An 18988-nucleotide genomic window follows, 5' to 3' on the forward strand; every position below is an offset into this window, starting at 1 on the left:
AGCATGATAAACAGCATGATAAAGATCAAAATAAAATACTTGCATCACAGTTATTTGCATTCCAGAAAGATTGCTTTTATTGTGAAAATCCAGTTTTAACTACATTTACAGTCTTTGATGATGCGAAGAGAGACTCATACAATAGACAAATGGGCCGAAACTAGGAAACATTCACAAGCTACAGATGGTTGTTTTGGCTATTTGTAAAGATATTTTTAAAAAAATAAATACAAGTGCAGAAAGGTGGAGAGTGCCACAACAGCACAAAAGCATGAAAAAGAACCCGGTGGGTTGGTTTTACAGCAGTGCAAACATTAATATTTTTAACATTATAAATAACAAAAAATAGATTTTTTTTAACATATCACAAATACATTTTTTTTATATTTCACAGTTATCACCAAGATTAGTGTATTGCAACATCCTTATTTGGTATAGACCGGCAAACCTCCTCATCCCAGTTTGCGTGAGAAGTCGCACACAGCTTTTTAATAGTCCATTAAAAATCAGCTAAGCAGCTAAAGGGGTTTTCAGCTTGCACACACCTGTTGGAAATAGAATCCTGATTGGGTTCCAAACTAAATATGTCACTAGAGGTTACACACAGGAAACAAAACAAGTCATCTATATTCAGCATTCGCTGTTGACGAAATTGCTAAAATGTTTGGATCCTGTATAAGAAAGGGAAGTGTGTTTGTCTTCCCTTTGTCCATATTTCAACCATCATAGGAAGTCACAAGGTCAGGAGAGAGGTCAATCTTCTTCTCCTACTTCTAATATGCGAAAAAATAATTTTGCATCAACGTTGGCATGAGCAAGGATAAAAACGTTTTGCCAATTAGGGGATTTATTTGCTTTTTAATTTTAGCATTTGACTTTTCATGTATGTGTGTTTTTTGCGCATAAAAATAGGGTGATAGAAAGAAACCCACTCCTGCTGGTGCATCAGGGTTCCTCCTCAGTCAGCTGAATAAGAAAGAAGCTTCAGGTGACAGATCCTGTCTGTACCTCACCCATAACTCACTCTACACTACACCTTTGATTGGCTGTCCTGCAGCTTCTCTAATCACACACTATATATTACGGTGTAAGTATTTCATACTTGAGAGAAATTTCTGGGAAAGGCAGCTTTATTAGTATATAGCAGTTGTGCCCTGGGTAGTTCAGGGTACCTTGCAGAATTAAAAACATCATTCATCAGGTTAACAATTATAAACGAAGAAAAGCGGGAAAAAAATCTGCATTAAAAGAAAATTACAGATTATGATTTTTTTTTTTGGCATTACAACTGAAATGGTACCTCACCAGTCATTGATTGCCCTTCAGAAAAGGGAAACGAGGGTAAATTGGCTGAAGCTTTGAGTGTTCCACGTGCTCCTAATGTCACTCGATGCTGTCTTTTTATTGTTCCACTGTTGGGTCAGAAGCGTAATGCACACTCTTACAACCTGTGATTAGCATACGACCAAAAATCGGCACATAATCGGTGCCAGAATAGCACTGAAGCCCTTTTGTCATACACATTCTGTAGATTGCATCCATGTCAGGTAATGAGTCTGCTAATATTGTTGGCCGAACAGATATACATATCAATGTATATTTGGCGTGTATCAGGTGATACAATGAAGATTTACAGTCACAGTCCTAGTAGATGACAGCAACTATTGTAACATTCATCCTTAGCTCCATTTCCCTATAAATAAATATTAGCCCATCAAAACATTATTGAGGACACACAGTAAAAAACAAAAAAGAATAACTTCATAATGCAACTAGCACTCACTCCTTCTCCTTCAAGATACAGTAACAAGACATACCTTGTCTTCAGAGTGCATCAATAAGGCCAGTGTTAGTCGTCCTGTCCTCCCCCTGTCTGCTGCCTGACTGCTTAAACACAGTGCTTACATGTCTTCATTCACATGTCTTCTCTCAGCATCTCCCTCCCTAGTCACCATGGCAGCCGTTACTGTGGTGACAGAGGTCCAGATGTAAGGTTGCTGCTGGTGTCTTCAAACAGAACCGTGGCTGCCACACATTCTGACAGTTCACAGAGCGCCCGAGCCTAATCAGTCAGTGAAGACACAGACTTTTGTTTTTTAATGAGCAGAAGTCTCTGTAGCACCAAGAACATCAGCGCATTATACCTTTGATTATTTGTGTTTATGGTGGTGTACATATAGTACTTTTGGATAAGGATTGGATAAAATTAGAATCAGGAGACAGCTGATTTGGTTATGATACATATTTATAATATGAGGAGGAAAAAAATATTAAAGAAACCAGAAGCCGCTACACTCTGCAGCATTAGCAACACACCCACTCACTCCCTGTGAATTCTTCTTGCAATTACCTGCTGTGTTCACACATCGGCACGATCAGATATTACAGAGTTTGCACTAGGGAGCTGGCAAGAAAAAGTCTCATACAGAGCATTCATATAAGGGCTGCCTCACAGTATAGGGAGCCAAGCTTCAGGGCCATATGCAGAGTAGGTGGAATACATACATCTGAGCATATTGGTAATGTCAAAATACAAAATCCTAAACTCAGTATATTTACATATTTTGTAGAGCACTTATTGTTACACGTGACTAAAAAGAGATTAATGTAAGTCTTATTAAGATTAGCAATATGTTAGTGTCCTGGAGGTCCTGTGATGGACTGGTGACCTGTCCAGGATTCACCCCACCTCTCGCCTTAAATAGCTGTGACATGCTCCAACTCAGAATTCAAAAGTTACAACCAGCTTAAGGATAATGATAAGTGCACCACTAGACTGAAGCCCTGTGTGGGTTGTTCCTGGGTGTAACCTTTACACCTACACCTGGGATTAACAAAGTATTTCTGATTCTGAGCTAAATAAGAAGCTCTCCCCTTCACTATGGCATGCACTGGACAGAACCGCTGTGATGTCGCCCCCCTGCAGGTGCTGATTGCACTCAGTTTTTGTTTTTTTTTGCCTTTCGTACTAAAAAGCAAGAGTTTTCTTGGCTGTGAGAAGATTTTAATGCACTGTTTTCTTCTCTCTCTCTCTCTCAGTAATATTTATCGCTCCTTTTGTGATTAGCGTTATGCGCGTCATCCATATCTGAAGGGAGTAGTTGGAGTGTGCTTTGGATAGAGGGGTGTCGCATGCCAACAATCCTGGCTTTGCATATATTCACATGCAGGCGCATTATAAGATCGGGCCCAGCTACAACCATGGAAAAAAAACAGCAGTACCTGAGGGGGCCCCTTGAGGCTGACTTTAAATGTGATAATTATAGTTATGCATTCTAAAGAATTGGTCACTTTGATGACAGGTGGTGCCTCAGATTGCTCACCTGCCTCCGCTTCATTTCTGTGCCACGGTTTTGCCCATATTTGGATCAACTGGGAGTTTTGTGGACTGCATGACCAGAGCGTGTTTAACTAAATGAATAAACTTTCCTTGGCCTAATATGTACACAAACAGTGAAGTATGGTGTTATTTAAACACATCACAAAGCTTTTAAATGGACTACCATTATTAATGTTAGTGTGTGTGTGTGGGGACCGATTAGAGTAGACTAGTCAATATGTGACTTCTTTGATTGTCTCAGGGGCTTTCCCAGAATTTCTCTAATCTTACTATTTACATGTACCTTACTGTATGTAGCATGATTGAGTGGGTTTCTGACTGAAACCACTCTTTTAGTGGCAACTGCAGATCACATGTTTCATTCTCTATGCAACCACTTCGTGACATATACTTGCAGTGTGACATCATCACCAGGGTTATTTTTGCCACAGGTCCTCCTGAGCCGCTGAGGAGATTCTACAGTGTTTTTTTTCTGGTTGACTTGTACTTTCCATGACAGTTGACCTTTTAGTGTAAGATTAGTGGAGTTCCCCTTTACCTTCATTTTTATGCTTGCTGCTTATTTGCATGCCTGATCACTTTTGTCTGGTCACAAATGGCTCTGTTATACATTTAAATCAGGGCATGTTGGAACATATTTAGTAGTTTATGTTGTATATATTTTGATTCTCATCTCTTATTAGAACATATACAAAAGGATGAAGCAGCAACATTTTTTTTTAACCCAGCAATTTCTGAAACCCAGCTTCAGTAAATACTTACAGAAGAGCATCAGAAGTTACCAGATGGGGAAGTGTGTTTGTCGATTTATAGGTTTTCTTGGTATGACTTCCTTTTTCAAATCACACTCAAACCTGCTCCAGTGTGTGTGTGTGTGTGTGTGTGACCCAGTGACACGGACATGCTTCAACAGCTCACTAACTGCAGTCACCTCATACAAGTCAGTGATGTGTGTCTGCAGACATTGCTGTATAACCCTAAATGCTCTGTGAGCTCAGATTTTCCCTCTAGCATAGACAAAAATAATCCTGAAATATGACATATGACATATATTTCTACTGCACCTAATCCATAGTCAGAAACACATGCCTTTGTTTCATCACATATATTATAACCATCATGTACACACAACACATCTGGCTATGAGGCTGCCGTGCATGTATATAAAGACCGCCAGACATCCAGGAAGGGGTGGATATTTGGATGGAGATATGGAAAGGTGTAGATGGTATAACTATAGGCAAAGCTTCTATCATGGGCTTTTCAAGTGCAGTGTTGAGTCCATGTGGGAGTCTGACTGTCACTAAGCTACAGTTCTTGATTCTTTCACGTGGGCCTTATTTCTCAGCCCCAGAGGCTGCTGCTCGGCACCAAGCTGGCTTCAGTGTCCTTTAAAGACATATTTACTATTGTATGCTAGCATATTGTAGTAGGTGCATGTGTGATATGCTCTTTGTGCATATCTCTTTGTAAAGACAGGGCTGCTTTCCGTTTACTTACAGATGTGTAATCACATCTTGTCGTTCCCCCCTGCTGTGCAATATACACCCCCACTGAGCCACAGAAAGGGAGTGTACTTTGCTGCTATTTTTAAATTGGTAAATAACCACAGTGATGAATTTTAATGACTGTTTATCTCTCTTCTGTGCTTGCCCACACTGTCTTTAAACTACATTCTCTCCCTTCTTTTGAGCCGCTGTAGGTAGATAGTAAGATTCTTCATGTGTGGGTTGGGAGAAGAAATAAAGACGGGGGATTATACTGGAATAAATAAATTTGCATACCCACTAATAGAGTAAATGTGTACTGTGATATTTCATGTCTTAACTCACCTACTAGGATGCCTACACAGTGGAAACACTATTATTTATATATATATATATATATATATATATTATAATATAATATAAAAATACAAAAAATGAAATAAAATACTATAATAAATTTATACAGTATATACTATAATAAAAATGTAATTTAAAATTTAAAAATACAGATAAGGATAAGACCTGATTCACAAGACTATAGTGCTTCAGTGAGGTCATAAAAGTCAAGTCAAAGTCAGCTTTATTGTCAATACTGCCATGTGGGCTGGACATACATAGAGAATCGAAATTGCATTACTCTTAACCCCACAACATATAACTTAAGAACTTCAGTTCTTAAGTTATACTTCATTTAAAGCCTTTATGTGGCTTTAACTTCATTTAAAGCCACATTGTCTTTCTTTTGTCTGTCTCGTCTTTTGTCTCATGACAAGTGAACCACAAATTACCAGGAAGGTAAACCCTTTGGTTTCTTGGAGGACAGGCAGTCATACAGGAAATACTGGACTTATGCAGACAACATTGAACACCAGACGATCACATGTTTGTGTGCATGTGCTTTGTGTGTTTTTTAGGTGATCTATACCTCGTTTGGAGGCTCATCCAAAGGGCTGCACTTTAACAATCTGATTGTGGGTCTGGTGCTGCTGACCAGAGGACGCGATGAAGAGAAAGCCAAGTGTAAGTCTGTGTGATGTTGCTCTAATGCCCTCCTCTTAAATGTCATAAATGTAAGTGGATGTTTCCTAGCAACAATGTCTTGAATAGGAGATAGGTATGTAACCAAATTGGCCATTTGATGACATTGTGTATGAGGACTGCCTGTGGGGGGGGGGGGGGGATTCATGAATTCGTGGTCACACGTCTGATCACAGAAACTATGTGGACAGTTCAGGTGTTCCTAAAGCACAGGATTGCTTACAGCAGGCCAGCTCTGTGGTCATTGATATTGACTTGATGTCAAGGTACCACTCAACATAAAAATACTTTTATTTCAATGATACGTGCACAGACATCCCCCCTGTATTTGTCAATGGCCATATTTAGTCACATTGCTAAGCCATAAAGTGGCTCTGGTATTTCAAATTCCAAATAATCTCATCACAAAATTATTAAAATAAGTCTGCTGCCAGGAAACGTTATTATTTATTTAAAAAAAAAAAGAGTTTTGCCATGATATAAAGTCTAAATTAGAAAATATGTCGGTATTATTATTTGATACTAGAAAAGCCCCAGGGGAAAAAAACTAGCACTTAAGTATCCAAGACCTTGTGGTTGAAAATTCATCCTGAAAAACCGCCTTGGGCAAGTCACTCAACCACCCGAGGATGTTCTGGTTGTTTGAATAAGCAGACATAAATTTTATTCATTGATACAAATTCAACCAGTAGAAATAACTTGGCTGCTTCCATGCACACAAGAATGACTTGCCACATGCCAAACGCTTGCATACACTACTCACTTGCTCATGATTGTACTCTTATAGCTAATGTGTGCACATCAACAGCTGGATTAAAAAAAAACATGTATTTATAGATCGACATTTGAAGTAAAATTTTGTAGGATGTGTTCAAACGCAATGGTTTTTACAGAGCTTTCAGCAAGGAGAGTGCTATAGTAATCCACACCTGACATTTCTCTTGTATAAAAAGAACAGGATGTGTGCTCTCACTACCCGAGGCACTTCAAATGCAGGATCTCTTAGAACCCTAACTAACCAGTCACTTTGGAAAGGCATGAAGAGATGACTTATTTGAGGATTTAATTCATTTTTTTCCTTGTCCACACTTTTCTATCTTCCTCTCTCCTCCCTGTCTCACTGATAGATAAAGCGTTGCATGCAGTCAAATCCAACAGGATGTTATTGACTTTATTGCTTCTATCATCCTCTCTGCTGCTCTGTGCAAGGCGCCTGCCTTCCTGTGATAAAGCCAAACTCTCCTGACACTCTGTGTGTGTGTGTGTGTGTCCATACTCACAGACCTCTTCAGCCTGTTTGCCAGCGATCTGGGCGGATATGCTGCCAGAGAAGATATAGAAGCGGTCCTGCAGATCCTGGATGGAGAGGTCCCAGCCTCCCTCAAGAAGTGCTTCAGCGAGGTCAGCAAATAAATTTACAGCCAGACCCGTCCACTGTCTCTCTGTTCACACATGGACTTGTTAATAATGCAATGTGAGCTCCAGACTGATATACCCACGCTCTGCCCTGGGCTCTTATCACTGCGTTTGTTTTCATCATTACCGAGCTATTTGTCACATGCTCATGAAACAGCCATTGTTACTAGTTGCCCACATGAAGCCAACTTTGCAGAGATGATACACAGCTTGGCATCACAGTGAGTCACTGTACTGGTTATTAGAATACAAAGGCACCTTTCAATTCACAGTCCACTGCTGACATCTCAACTTTAAAGTAAGATCCACACCACACTGTTGGATAACATTGATTCATAACCTCAGATTTTAAATGAGTGGGCTGCCTTTGTATTTTAGTTTTTTGTCCTTCAAAGGCTTTGATCACTCACATGCTGTCATGTATTGGTTTTGAAATGTTTACTCACCAATTCTTAAATTTGACATCGGCCCTAAAATGAAAAAGTGTTTTATCACCATCTCACTGGCCATTGATCAAAATGACTGTAATATCGGGAGGTAAGCAGACACCGACTAATACTAACTGTGCCGCTAGTGGACGCATTAAGAAGAATGTAATTATGTCATTAAGTGTATAAATTGGACTAGTATGTTTGGAGCTAGCTTACATGCTTAATTACTAAAAGTAAGTTTAAGGAAAGGTTTGAAATGTTCTTGCAATGAGGCTTAAAGATATGTGAACATATTGGTATTGGCAAGTGGCTAAAAGGAGTTGAACAATATCAGACATTAGAAACGATTACATACAGTGTTATGCAGTGCTTAGTGGTTAAATGGATGATTCAGAGTGCTAAAGATAACTGTCCCCAAGCAGGTTTGGGTGCCACGTTGATAAGAAGTTAAAGCGTGGAATGTTGTTTTGTTGACACTGTCTATCAGCTGTGTGCAGATTTCACCTTGAGCTGCTGCAAAGTATTTTTTTTTTGTAAGAGCTCCCACTGCGACACTTGTCACTCATTCTGATGGGCTGTCTTCTTTGAAATGTGTGACAGTATAAAGGCTGCTGTGTATTTAAAATCCAGAAGTCACACACCAATGCTTCTCTAAACCGCTGCACAGTTGGTTTTGCAGATCTTATATATGCAACCTTTCTCATTTCATGACCTGAAAAGCATGAAATTAATTTTTTTTAATCTCCACCATATTTAATATTATCTAAAGAGAATAATGACAAAAACAGAGTGACTAATGTCTGTCTGCTGCATTTCTTCAGGGTGACAAGGTTAACTATGAGCGCTTCAGAAACTGGCTCCTGCAGAACAAGGAGGCCTTCACTTTGTCCAGATGGCTTCTGTCGGGAGGAGTGTGTGTCACGCTGACAGACGACAGTGACACACCCACCTTCTACCAGACCTTGGCCGGCGTCACACACTGTAAGTCCATCAATAATACACATATCCACATAACAACAGCTTTGCTTTTAGGTCGCTGGTACTCATTTAGTATCTGGTTTGATTTGTTTATACTCGGCACTCAGCATTTCCCGCTCAACACCTGAAAGCCTACCACTATAATTAATTTTTACTGATTTTTAATTGACATGTGGAATAGTTCCAAAGTTTCAAATGCACCAGCAAGTCTAGTGTTAAATATGTATCTATCTATATATCTAATAAACTAGTAAAACAGGTGTTAGGATTAAAGGAGATTATTTGTCTCCAACCTTAAGATACAGAAAGTGGCAGATGTATTTAAACACTGTGTAAAGACTGACAGTAAAACAAGGCCTTTTTTTATCCTGCCCTCATATCTGTGTGATGTGAAGCAGATCGTCCTCCTTTCTCCTTTGTTGTGGACTGTTTCAGGAAATACCAGAAATGGCTCATAACAGTTGAATGAAGCCAACTTTTTTTTTTATATATATATAAGCATGCTTGTTTTTTTGACAGTCGACTTATCACCCTGATTCATTCACTCTCCTTTTTACTCACTTCCCCCAACTTCTCCCTTTTCACTGCTGCCGTCTGTAACAGTGTGTCTCTGTGACACTCAGCCCTGCACCATGCAGGAGTTTTTTTTTTTATTCGAAAAAGCTGAGTTTATGTAACTACATATTTGAGTGGGTGGTGTTACCTATACCTAATGTAATTAGATAACATAGATACATTTATTAAATGACTAGAAGGACATTTGTTTGTCTCTGTAAAACTTTTTAATGTTCTTTTTAGAGGTCATTTGATAATAGATATCAGAGCTATATTTATTAAATAGAGCCTAACTGATACTGGATATGAGAAAGTATGTGATTGAACATGCTCAGTGAGATTCAGCGCTTGGGTTTTTTGTATTTCTCTGAGCATTGCACAGTGTGATCTTCGGGTGAATTGGCTTGTGAATAATACTTTTCACTGTAAAACACTGTAAAAAAATCTTTTTAGATCGACGTGCAGCTACAGTTGCTTCTCTAACACCATTATTTATGTCCTTTCCGCTTGGCATTGTGTTAGAACCATTGACAGTAAAAAGTATGGATTGTTTCTGAAGAGCCGTTTTGAGGCTCAGTGGGAGGCTCCGGGACGTGCTGACCGCCGCCATGTTGGCAGCAACACGTCCGCCAAAACTCCAAATATGGACAAAGGGGGGGGGGAGCACGAGCGGGGTTTATGGGGGCGGGCGGTCGTGGAAGCAGGAAACTCGCACTGTGATACATCAACCGTCTGTCGCCCATAATTATGTGTAATTTTAAGTCCGAATATAATTAAAACGAGTGAGTTTTAAAAAAATTCACCCCCGTGTAATTGACACTAAAAGGGAACCTATCAGTTGAGGACCAGAACTCAAGACACTGAACTGACTGTATTGCCAAATCCCTAATGATGACACATCAGATTCAGCCATGCTACAGATCTTATTTAGCAAATCAGCTATCAGTTGCTGGCATCCAGCCTTTAAGACAATACAACAGGGCGCCAGCTTTGGTGCTTGGCCCCGACCTTATTTTACCTTTCATCAATAAGGATAGAATGAGGTCTACACACTAAATAAAACAGCTTATATACATCCTGGAAATTTAGAGCAGGTTCTTAGCTTTTAGGCAGGTATCCTTCAAACCTCTCCAAGTTAACCATCACGCCATACGTAACATATGATCATGATTCTGAAACTCTAGAAATTATTAATGCCAAAAACAATACCTGGAAAAAAAGGTCCCAGGCCAAGTAAATTTAGCCAGGCTTTATTTTGCCACCTCAGGTCAGGTGGTTATCCGTCTTGTCCAGAGAACCTGGATGTTGCCTTTAATCTCCCAGCTTATCCTCTTAACCTTGTGTGTTGGAGAGAGAGAGAGGGAGAGCGAGCGAGAGAGAGAGAGTGACACAGTCCGGGTCCATGACTCCTTCACACACATGACTCCTTCCATGACTCCTTCACCCATTCACAGGAGCGTAAAGCTTGACTCATGGCGGAGCTTAGCATAGTGAAATCACTGCAAACCTGCTTGCTTCTGACACCATTGTGTTGTAGAAATCCTCGGAAACAGCAGCTCTGGTAGGATGACGTAAGCTTTAAGAGGGGTTCTGTCAGGGAGTTTACTATGCTACATGCTGGCTGTGGCAATACCTCTCTAAGGATGTTCCCTGGATAATGGTATGGTATCTATGCTGCCACTCGGACAGAGTCGCACCTCTAGGTGGGTATCAGGCCAGTAGAGACAGAGGCTGAAAGAAAATAACTTGTAGTGTATTTTAATGTCAGATGCTTTCAGGCCATGGTCACTTTCCAAAACAGCCATTTTTGCACTGCTTATTTTGGGTCATTGTTCGGTATAAAGTCATTTTCCAGCCTTCAGTTTTAGCGGTTTTGATGATGTTATTACCTTAAAGGCACCTGGTGTATTTAGGCTGCTTTACCCAACAGATCCTTCAGTTGTAGATGGCAAACGAGAGACTCAGATATTCCCTTAAGGGTTACACTACAAATTCTAGAGGCATGGGGTGACCCTGAGATGGAGGGCAGATGTGCAGGGTGATGAGTTTTATAGATTAGCTGTCATAATGAATGCTCAGTCTGATAAACACCATTTTACGCTTTGTCTACCAGCACTGACAGTAAGTTAGTTATGTTATTCAGTTTCACAGCGTGCACACATGAACTTGTGTGTTTTTCGTGATTACTGCTCAGCAAGTGTTTCTGTTTTTTTTATGTTGAAAGCACTGAACTGAGCTTTGAGGCAGAAGGGTAGTCATGAGTCTCTAAAGCTCGCTCCTGGCCTCAGTCCATAAACCTCAATAATTTATCAGCCTTGTATAATTTTCTCCATGCCATCTCCATATAGACTCCTGCTTCTAAATCATTGATATAGTACTCAGTGCTTCCATTTAGTTTGTTTAAGTTGAAACATCTGAGCTGGGAGGTGCACGTAAAAAGCCAAGGTGACTGAGTGTTTCTTAGTCAGAGCAAGATCCACTGCTATGATGTTCACCACTGCGCTATAGAGAATCAGATCCTGGAGGAGAGGGGAGCAATCTTCTCCCAACATTCCACAGCCATCAGCTGGAAACTGTGACTAGGAGCTGCTAGAAGCAAACTCTCAGGGAAATCGTTCTGATAACTGGACTGGGAAGCCACAGTCACAGTCTCTGGCAGGATCGTCTGCCACTTGATTTGTGTATCTGTGTTTTGATGCCTGTCATATGCATTGTGTCCATGCCAAAGGCTAACGGGCTAGCTGCTGAATCCTATTACCTTAAGCTCTGGATTAGCATGGTGAAAGGGGGAGGGGGGGCACCCTGGCACAGCTTCATATGCTATATTGGTCTGATCCGTATCACTTCATTACAAGAAGTCGACATTACAAGAGGCAAATACCAGTCTCCTTAGTAGCATTACACAACCCCGCCTTCGATCCGCTGCGGCATCATGGCCGCTGTCATGTTTACTTTTCTCTGTACTAGGTCACCACCTGTAAGTGCTGTAATTACACCAACAGGTTACTTGGTTTGTTGATTGCTTTAGTTAACATGGATGTTAAATAATGCTCTTGGGCTTCACCTGGCTTTGTTTATGGTTTTCTTCCTCGCTTGTTTGAGCTATATTTTTAATTAAACGCTTACCAAAAAGTAAGCGACATGTTATTCAGGAAGGAAATGAGTGTGTCTTTGCTATTTGTTGTTACTATAAATACCACCATCTTGTACACCATGTTGTGATGGAGAAAGTGATGTAGAACAGACATTGGTATAAGGCTCAACAAGCTGATTGACAGTGTCTGAGAGGAGAACGATGACCAAGCTGTTCCTACAATTAACACCATTTACCCTCTTTCACAACAAAGTGGTCAGACAGAGGAGGCAGGCTGATTTCCCTAAGGTGCTCTGCCGAGAGTCACAGGAGCTTGTTTTCTTCCAACAGCTCCACATACTCGAGCACTACTTTAACTACTCTACTCCCGCCACTGAGTAGCTGTCTTTGCTGAATGCCGGCCATAATGGCAACGTTTTCTTTCCCCTCTGCACTTAAGCACCATATTTATTATTCATTTTTTTCTCTATTTTTATGCATTGGCCAGTGTTTAGTTCTACCATGCTCTACAAAGAAAACATTTTTTTATTGTATTGTGCAATTTGTGAAGCAGACATCATAGGGTGGGTAACTGTTAAACCCACAGAAACTACACAAGCAGTAACATAGTAACACTGCTGAAGTTACTAATGCTGGGACAGAAACAGCTGTATTTTGCTATGGTATGAGCACCAGCAAATGACAGTATGCTACGCTGGCTAACCTAAACTGTGGCCAATATCTGACTCTTTGTCTCTCTTCTGCTGCAGTGGAGGAGTCTGATATTATAGACTTGGAGAAGCGTTACTGGCTGCTGAAAGCCCAGTCCAGAACCGGCCGCTTTGACTTGGAAACCTTTGTCCCTCTGGTCTCTCCTCCCATCCATGCCTCACTGAGTGAAGGTAAGACGATATTTATTCAGTGCTCAGAAGAACATTTTAGTTATTGTTATAAGGGCAGAAAAGTGAAAATGTTGTATGGATGTAAAATCACCTCAGGGTTTTGTATTCATGACCTCACCACTCAATACGATCTTCTTTTCAGACTTCCTTCGTGTGTAAATATTATCTGTGCCATTGATCTTGTGTTCCAGGCCTGTTTCACGCCTTTGATGAAAACCGGGACAATCACATCGACTTTAAAGAGATCTCTTGTGGACTATCTGCGTGCTGCAGGGGGCCCATAGCTGAAAGGCAGAAATGTAAGCCGTGCTGTGGTTTTAAATCATTACAGATAAATAAATCCTGGAGAGTCTGAAGCTGTTATCTGGACTTAAACCATGAGTCTAATGGTGAAAATGTTTTTTATGGTTTTGTTGATTGGTGTAACACCGTCACAACAATGGTCGTCAGTGGTGCTTAAAATTGCATTTCTGATAAAATAAAGATACACTGCATTACCTGCTTATGGACAAAACATCATCAGTATTGTACACCTTAACTCACACTTGTATGTCGCTCTTTTTTTCTGCCAGTTTGCTTTAAAGTGTTTGATGTGGACCGTGATGGGGTTCTGTCACGAGATGAACTCCATGAAATGGTGGTGGCCTTACTGGAGGTGTGGAAGGACAATCGGACAGACACACTCCCAGTAAGTAAACACAGACACACATTGATGTATGTATGACACACTACACTAGAGGTCAAGTCCAGAGATATATAATATTATACATTTTGTCACATAAAAATACTTTGTTGTTCTTTGGTGATATAATGTGTTTCCATTGCAGGAGCTCCAAACTAGTGTGTCTGACATAGTGGAAGGAATTCTGAAGATGCACGACACAACCAAGGTGAGACATGATTCCTGGTGACAGAAGTCTTCTGCTTCTTAGTTTCATGTTATCTCACAATAGCAAAGCTTACCTTCTTTAATGACACCGTTTTTCACATCCACAAAACAAATTGTGGAGTCAAGCAAAGCTATTCTTTTGTCACGAAAAGAAAAGCATACACTAGTTTCTTTTACAGGATGTGCTTCTGTTATCTTGTTGTCCCAAGGTAACAAGCTAATTTAAGCCTTTGTCACAACAAACTGAGTGCTGCTATCCTCTGATAACAGAGTAATTAGGCTGTGATCTTGAGATAACAGCATGAACAAGGCCCATACCGTCCTATATTTGGAGAAAGTCGGCACCGTTTCGCACACTCCCTCAGTTTCATATGATTGCAGTATAATCATCAGGTGCTACCTGGCCCACCTGCAGCAACCTGCCAATAGAGACTGCTTGTCTTACCACAAGGCTGTTTTAATGCACGATAACCATCGGCAGATGATTCGATTTTCTTCCATTCTTTTCAAGGTGTCAGTGTTTATTTTGAGAACAGTTCATCTGAGCTTGCTGACCTCTGTATTTTTTGACTTCTCATCAGCTGGGTCACCTAACCCTGGAGGACTACCAGATCTGGAGTGTGAAGAGTGCTTTGGCCAATGAGTTCTTAAACCTGCTTTTTCAGGTCAGTAAACACACAAGTGAAGAGATTAAAATAACGGCTTTATTCTAACTGTCTTTGTGGTTGTTCATTTGTGTGTGTTTACCTTGATTCAGGTCTGCCACATAGTCCTTGGGCTCAGGCCTGCTACTCCTGAAGAGGAGGGGCAGATTATCAGGTTGCTTGTCCTTTTTATCTGTCGCCTCCTTTATGTATACTAAAAGAAGCATATGTGCATGTATGCGTATATGTGCTGTCAGACCTAATGAATTGTGTTTGTTTCTGTGTGTATACAGGGGTTGGTTAGAGAGGGAGAGCAGACATGGACTGCAGCAGGGCCAGAACTGGTTCCTCATCTCCATGCTGTGGTGGCAGCAGTGGAAGGACTACGTCAAATATGTAAGTACTGTTAAAAAAAAAATTTGTACATATATACAGATGTTGATGCTAACTTTTTAAATAAGACGTTAAATGTGGACCTGACATTTCTGCTCTTTGGAAGAATTAAGCCATTCATCATCCAGCATAAAAAAAGATCCCATTGGCACCAGTGTACAGTCCAACTGCTAGAGAGCAACAACAGACTAACTGTATTCAGTCAGTTCTAAAGGTCTGAAGCCAGAAGATAGAAATGAGCTTTCAGCCCACTTACAATACCAAAAAATCTTCTTGTTTATTAATTGACATGATTTGTCCTTTAGGCTTAGCAGAACATTAAGTATGTTTCCATATATAGCCAGTTTTCACCGTGTACATACATCAAAGAATCTGCCAAATCCACCAAAACTGGCAACTTGGCAAAAAATAAGACAGAGCAGATTATTTTAAAAAGAAAAATAAGGGGAGAGTGAAGGAGGCTGATGATGTGCAGAAAGACTGACTGACTGAACCAGCAAAGGAAAAAATATGTACCGTTTTTAACCACAACAAATAACAAAGTAGGCAAGGTTGTGGTATAACGCTATGTGTGTATTGCCTATTGCAAGCAACCCTGAAGTTGGTACTAGGTCAGTGCAGTTTCTGCTTGAAACTCTGAAGTTGCACAGTAGTAGTAAGAATCACAATAATTGCAGGGACTGATGCATGACTTTTATGTTATTGATTAGCACTCTACCTATATAATGTGTGCAACAAGGTTGTGTTGTGGGTCGTAGTTATGCAGGAATATAGAAAATGCACAAACTTTCAGGCACCGCCGTAAGTAGCTAGGTCTTATTTTTATAGCACCTCTTACAGATAAAAATCACAAAATGAAAATAAACGGCATTCAGCAGCAATAAGAATAATAGAATACAACAACTTAAAAAAGCAGCATGTAAAAAAACCCAGATAAAAATATCTCATAATATTTAGACAGTTTAAATATGGTTGACTCATGCAGTATGACTAATCTTCTCAATCTTGGGCTTAGTCACTCCCAATTTCATTTTTGCAATGTGTAGTGTTTGCAACAGTAACTTAGGCAAGATGACTCCTAAATTGCAAACATTATGCTTAACCCAAATTCTTATTGGTCCCATGCTCTGCTTAATACTGGTTTGTGCATTGTTAGGTGCTCTTATAAGAGCTGTTGACTTTCCTCAATTTAGCCTTCAGCAATTGTTAGCGTTCAGTAATTTGAAATGAACAGTTGGTCACTGTCATCAGGCCCAAAAAGACAACACAACTGAATATCATTAGCATAGTATTGTATTGGCTACAAAATGTAATTTATCAGCAGCAGCATATATACAGAAAACTGCATTGGACCCAAGACAGAGTCTTGTGGGATGCCGCGGGTATGGTGTCAGACCTGAACTGACCCACAGACCATTAAAAATGTGCTTCTTAACTTCATTCATTAGGTTCACTATTGTTTATGTGTTACATTTTCATTATAAGCAGTGTATCAGACCCAGGCTCATGAAAGCAAACACCTCATTAATCTCAGCTGTCACTGTAAACAATGACAGGGCAGTCCCTGCTATTGTCTTCCTGTGCAGGAGCATAAAGGCATCGTGGTGGAGCAGCCATCCATCCTGAGCTCCCTCAGAAGTCCAATGGCCACAGCCACCGTGGAGCCTGCTCCGTCTGACAGACTGGGAGGACTAGGGGTCTTCGGACATGTCAGCCCCACTGACGAGAGGTCGCCTGACGCCGTGTCCAGCGCCTCAGAGGCTACAGAAACCGGTCAGGCAGAACACCTCCCTATACATTGACAGATAGCTAACAGTCCAGTAAAAATAAGGGGTACTCAGATAGAAAGTAATGGAAAATGTCAGATTATGTCAGTCATAGGTATAAAGCTCTTGATTGGTAACAACCCCCCACATCACGTTCTCTGCAAGAAATATCACTGTTAGCTTCTTTGAACATGCCACATTCAGCTAATGATACTTTCAAATGAACGCTTACAATGTCATGACAATGTCAAAAATTGTGCATTTTTACAAATTTAATACATTTTAGAAACATGCATATTTTAGGCTCTGATAGTATGCTTTTAATTTGAAATACCACTAAATAACACTTAAATGAAATAACACAGAAAATGATCAGTTTTTACTATTAAATAAATTGAGTCAGAAATCTTGATGTAGGTCTGGATTAAAAGTTAAATTTCCGCTAACTTAGACAGTTGGACTATTATTACAGGGTTTCCAACTGGCACACAGCGTGAGTCATTCGGTTTCTGTGTGACATTCTCACACTGTTCAGACTAACTGTAAGAGGAAACCTCAAACCCATTGTAAAAAATGTATAGGTTAGATCTGACTGTCTGCACACAGGACAAAGTCTGAACATGAAGCCTTTGCATTATTTACATACCGGCAGGTGTGCACATTAACACGTGATGAGGGTATGCTAACATCTATGTAACAGCCATTGGTGTGGTGTATGGTTCTAACTCCTCATGTGATAAACAGTCACATCTGGTTGTTTAATGATTAAGGTTAGGCGTTTTATGACGGGAACACCTAAAATAATATTGTCGCATTTCTGCATTGATTTGTTCATAGATGATCTTTGATTTTGTACAATTTCTCCTGCTTAATGTATTCTAACTGTCGTCCCATCTCTCCTCTCCCCTCCTGTGTCCCAGCAGCGCTGAGCCCCCAGGTAGCTCCGTCAGCCACAGAGAGCTGTTTTGCCCGTCAGCACAACGTATCAGACAGCAACAATCAGTGTTTTTCTGGAGCTAACGGACACCTCCCCTCGCAGCTGGCAGCACAAAGACCTGGAGCCATTGACAACCAGCCTCTGGTCTCCACTGACCCCATGAAGGCAAGGACTGTGGGCCGCAGCACATTTCACTTTCACATGATGTGATGATGGATGATTATGTAGCATCTTAGATTATGTTCCCAGCTCCTTGCTTCGAGAAGCTACTCATTTACTGAAAAGGCTGCAATACCAATACACTCCCTCCTGATTTCCTTCCTGTTCACAACATGTTCTACAAAAGCCATGCATTGAAAAGGCAGATGTTAGGCTTTTGACTTCACCCCTTGTGTAACAGTACAAGCTTTTGAGCCGAGCACAGCAGTGCATTAAAATGAAATACTGTATTTCCAGCTTTTTCTTTGCTAGAAAAAAAAAATAATGGGAGATTCCTTTTTAGGAGTCAGTCTTCCTCACAGAGAACAGATGGCGCTTCCGTTTTCTTTTGTCTTATCTTATAATTATTGCAGCCTGCTAGCTCGTGTGTAGCATTAGGATTCTGTCTCTGTCTATTATGTGTAATTCAGAGTGACAGAGCAGTGTCTTTTGTGCACTTATTTAAATGCTGATGTGTGTGTGCTGTGCTCCTGCAGGCCCCGACGTTAACCATGGAGGGAGGCAGGCTGAAGCGCTCCTTGCAGCTGGTGCCTAGTAGAGACTTTGAGACGGTGCCAGAGCCGGTGTGGCGGGCACTCTACCACTGGTATGGTGCCAACCTCAGCCTGCCGAGACCGGTGAGTGAATAGAGCGGGCCCACTAAGAAGCCAATAAACCTCGATGTTACTGTGATGGAGGACCTGGAAATATTCAACATGTAACATACAATGATCACTAATACTCACTAATACTAAGATCAATAATTAAAAGATTTTTTTATTTTGATCACATATGTCTTAATCACTTATTATACTGCACATGCACATGTTTGACGTCTCTCTGCCTCTTGCCGTGATTGTGCTGCTTCCATAGGGGTGCAGGACTTCATACTGCAGGTTAAAAATATGTGCTCACACTAAAATGTGACTGAAAGTGCTGCC

At 40.6% G+C, this 18988-nt stretch overlaps 1 protein-coding gene across 6 annotated transcripts in view; it reads left to right on the forward strand.

Annotated features, from left to right (window-relative positions):
• Positions 1-18988, forward strand: part of usp32 (ubiquitin specific peptidase 32) — a 45420-nt gene that overhangs the window by 11687 nt on the left and 14745 nt on the right. For 2 of the 6 annotated variants that reach the window (XM_028420463.1, XM_028420467.1), the window contains exons 3-15: positions 5742-5847; positions 7148-7266; positions 8534-8693; positions 13089-13220; positions 13412-13519; positions 13793-13908; positions 14048-14110; positions 14691-14774; positions 14867-14928; positions 15047-15149; positions 16703-16919; positions 17833-18014; positions 18545-18685. In XM_028420463.1, the coding sequence (XP_028276264.1) occupies positions 5742-5847; positions 7148-7266; positions 8534-8693; positions 13089-13220; positions 13412-13519; positions 13793-13908; positions 14048-14110; positions 14691-14774; positions 14867-14928; positions 15047-15149; positions 16703-16919; positions 17833-18014; positions 18545-18685 (1593 nt within the window). The remainder of the gene's footprint in view (positions 1-5741; positions 5848-7147; positions 7267-8533; positions 8694-13088; positions 13221-13411; positions 13520-13792; positions 13909-14047; positions 14111-14690; positions 14775-14866; positions 14929-15046; positions 15150-16702; positions 16920-17832; positions 18015-18544; positions 18686-18988) is intronic. The other 4 variants (XM_028420465.1, XM_028420468.1, XM_028420464.1 and 1 more) reach the window with 3 other exon arrangements.

The sequence above is a fragment of the Parambassis ranga genome, chromosome 13 (genome assembly GCF_900634625.1).
Source record: "Parambassis ranga chromosome 13, fParRan2.1, whole genome shotgun sequence".
NCBI classification, from domain to species: domain Eukaryota; kingdom Metazoa; phylum Chordata; class Actinopteri; family Ambassidae; genus Parambassis; species Parambassis ranga.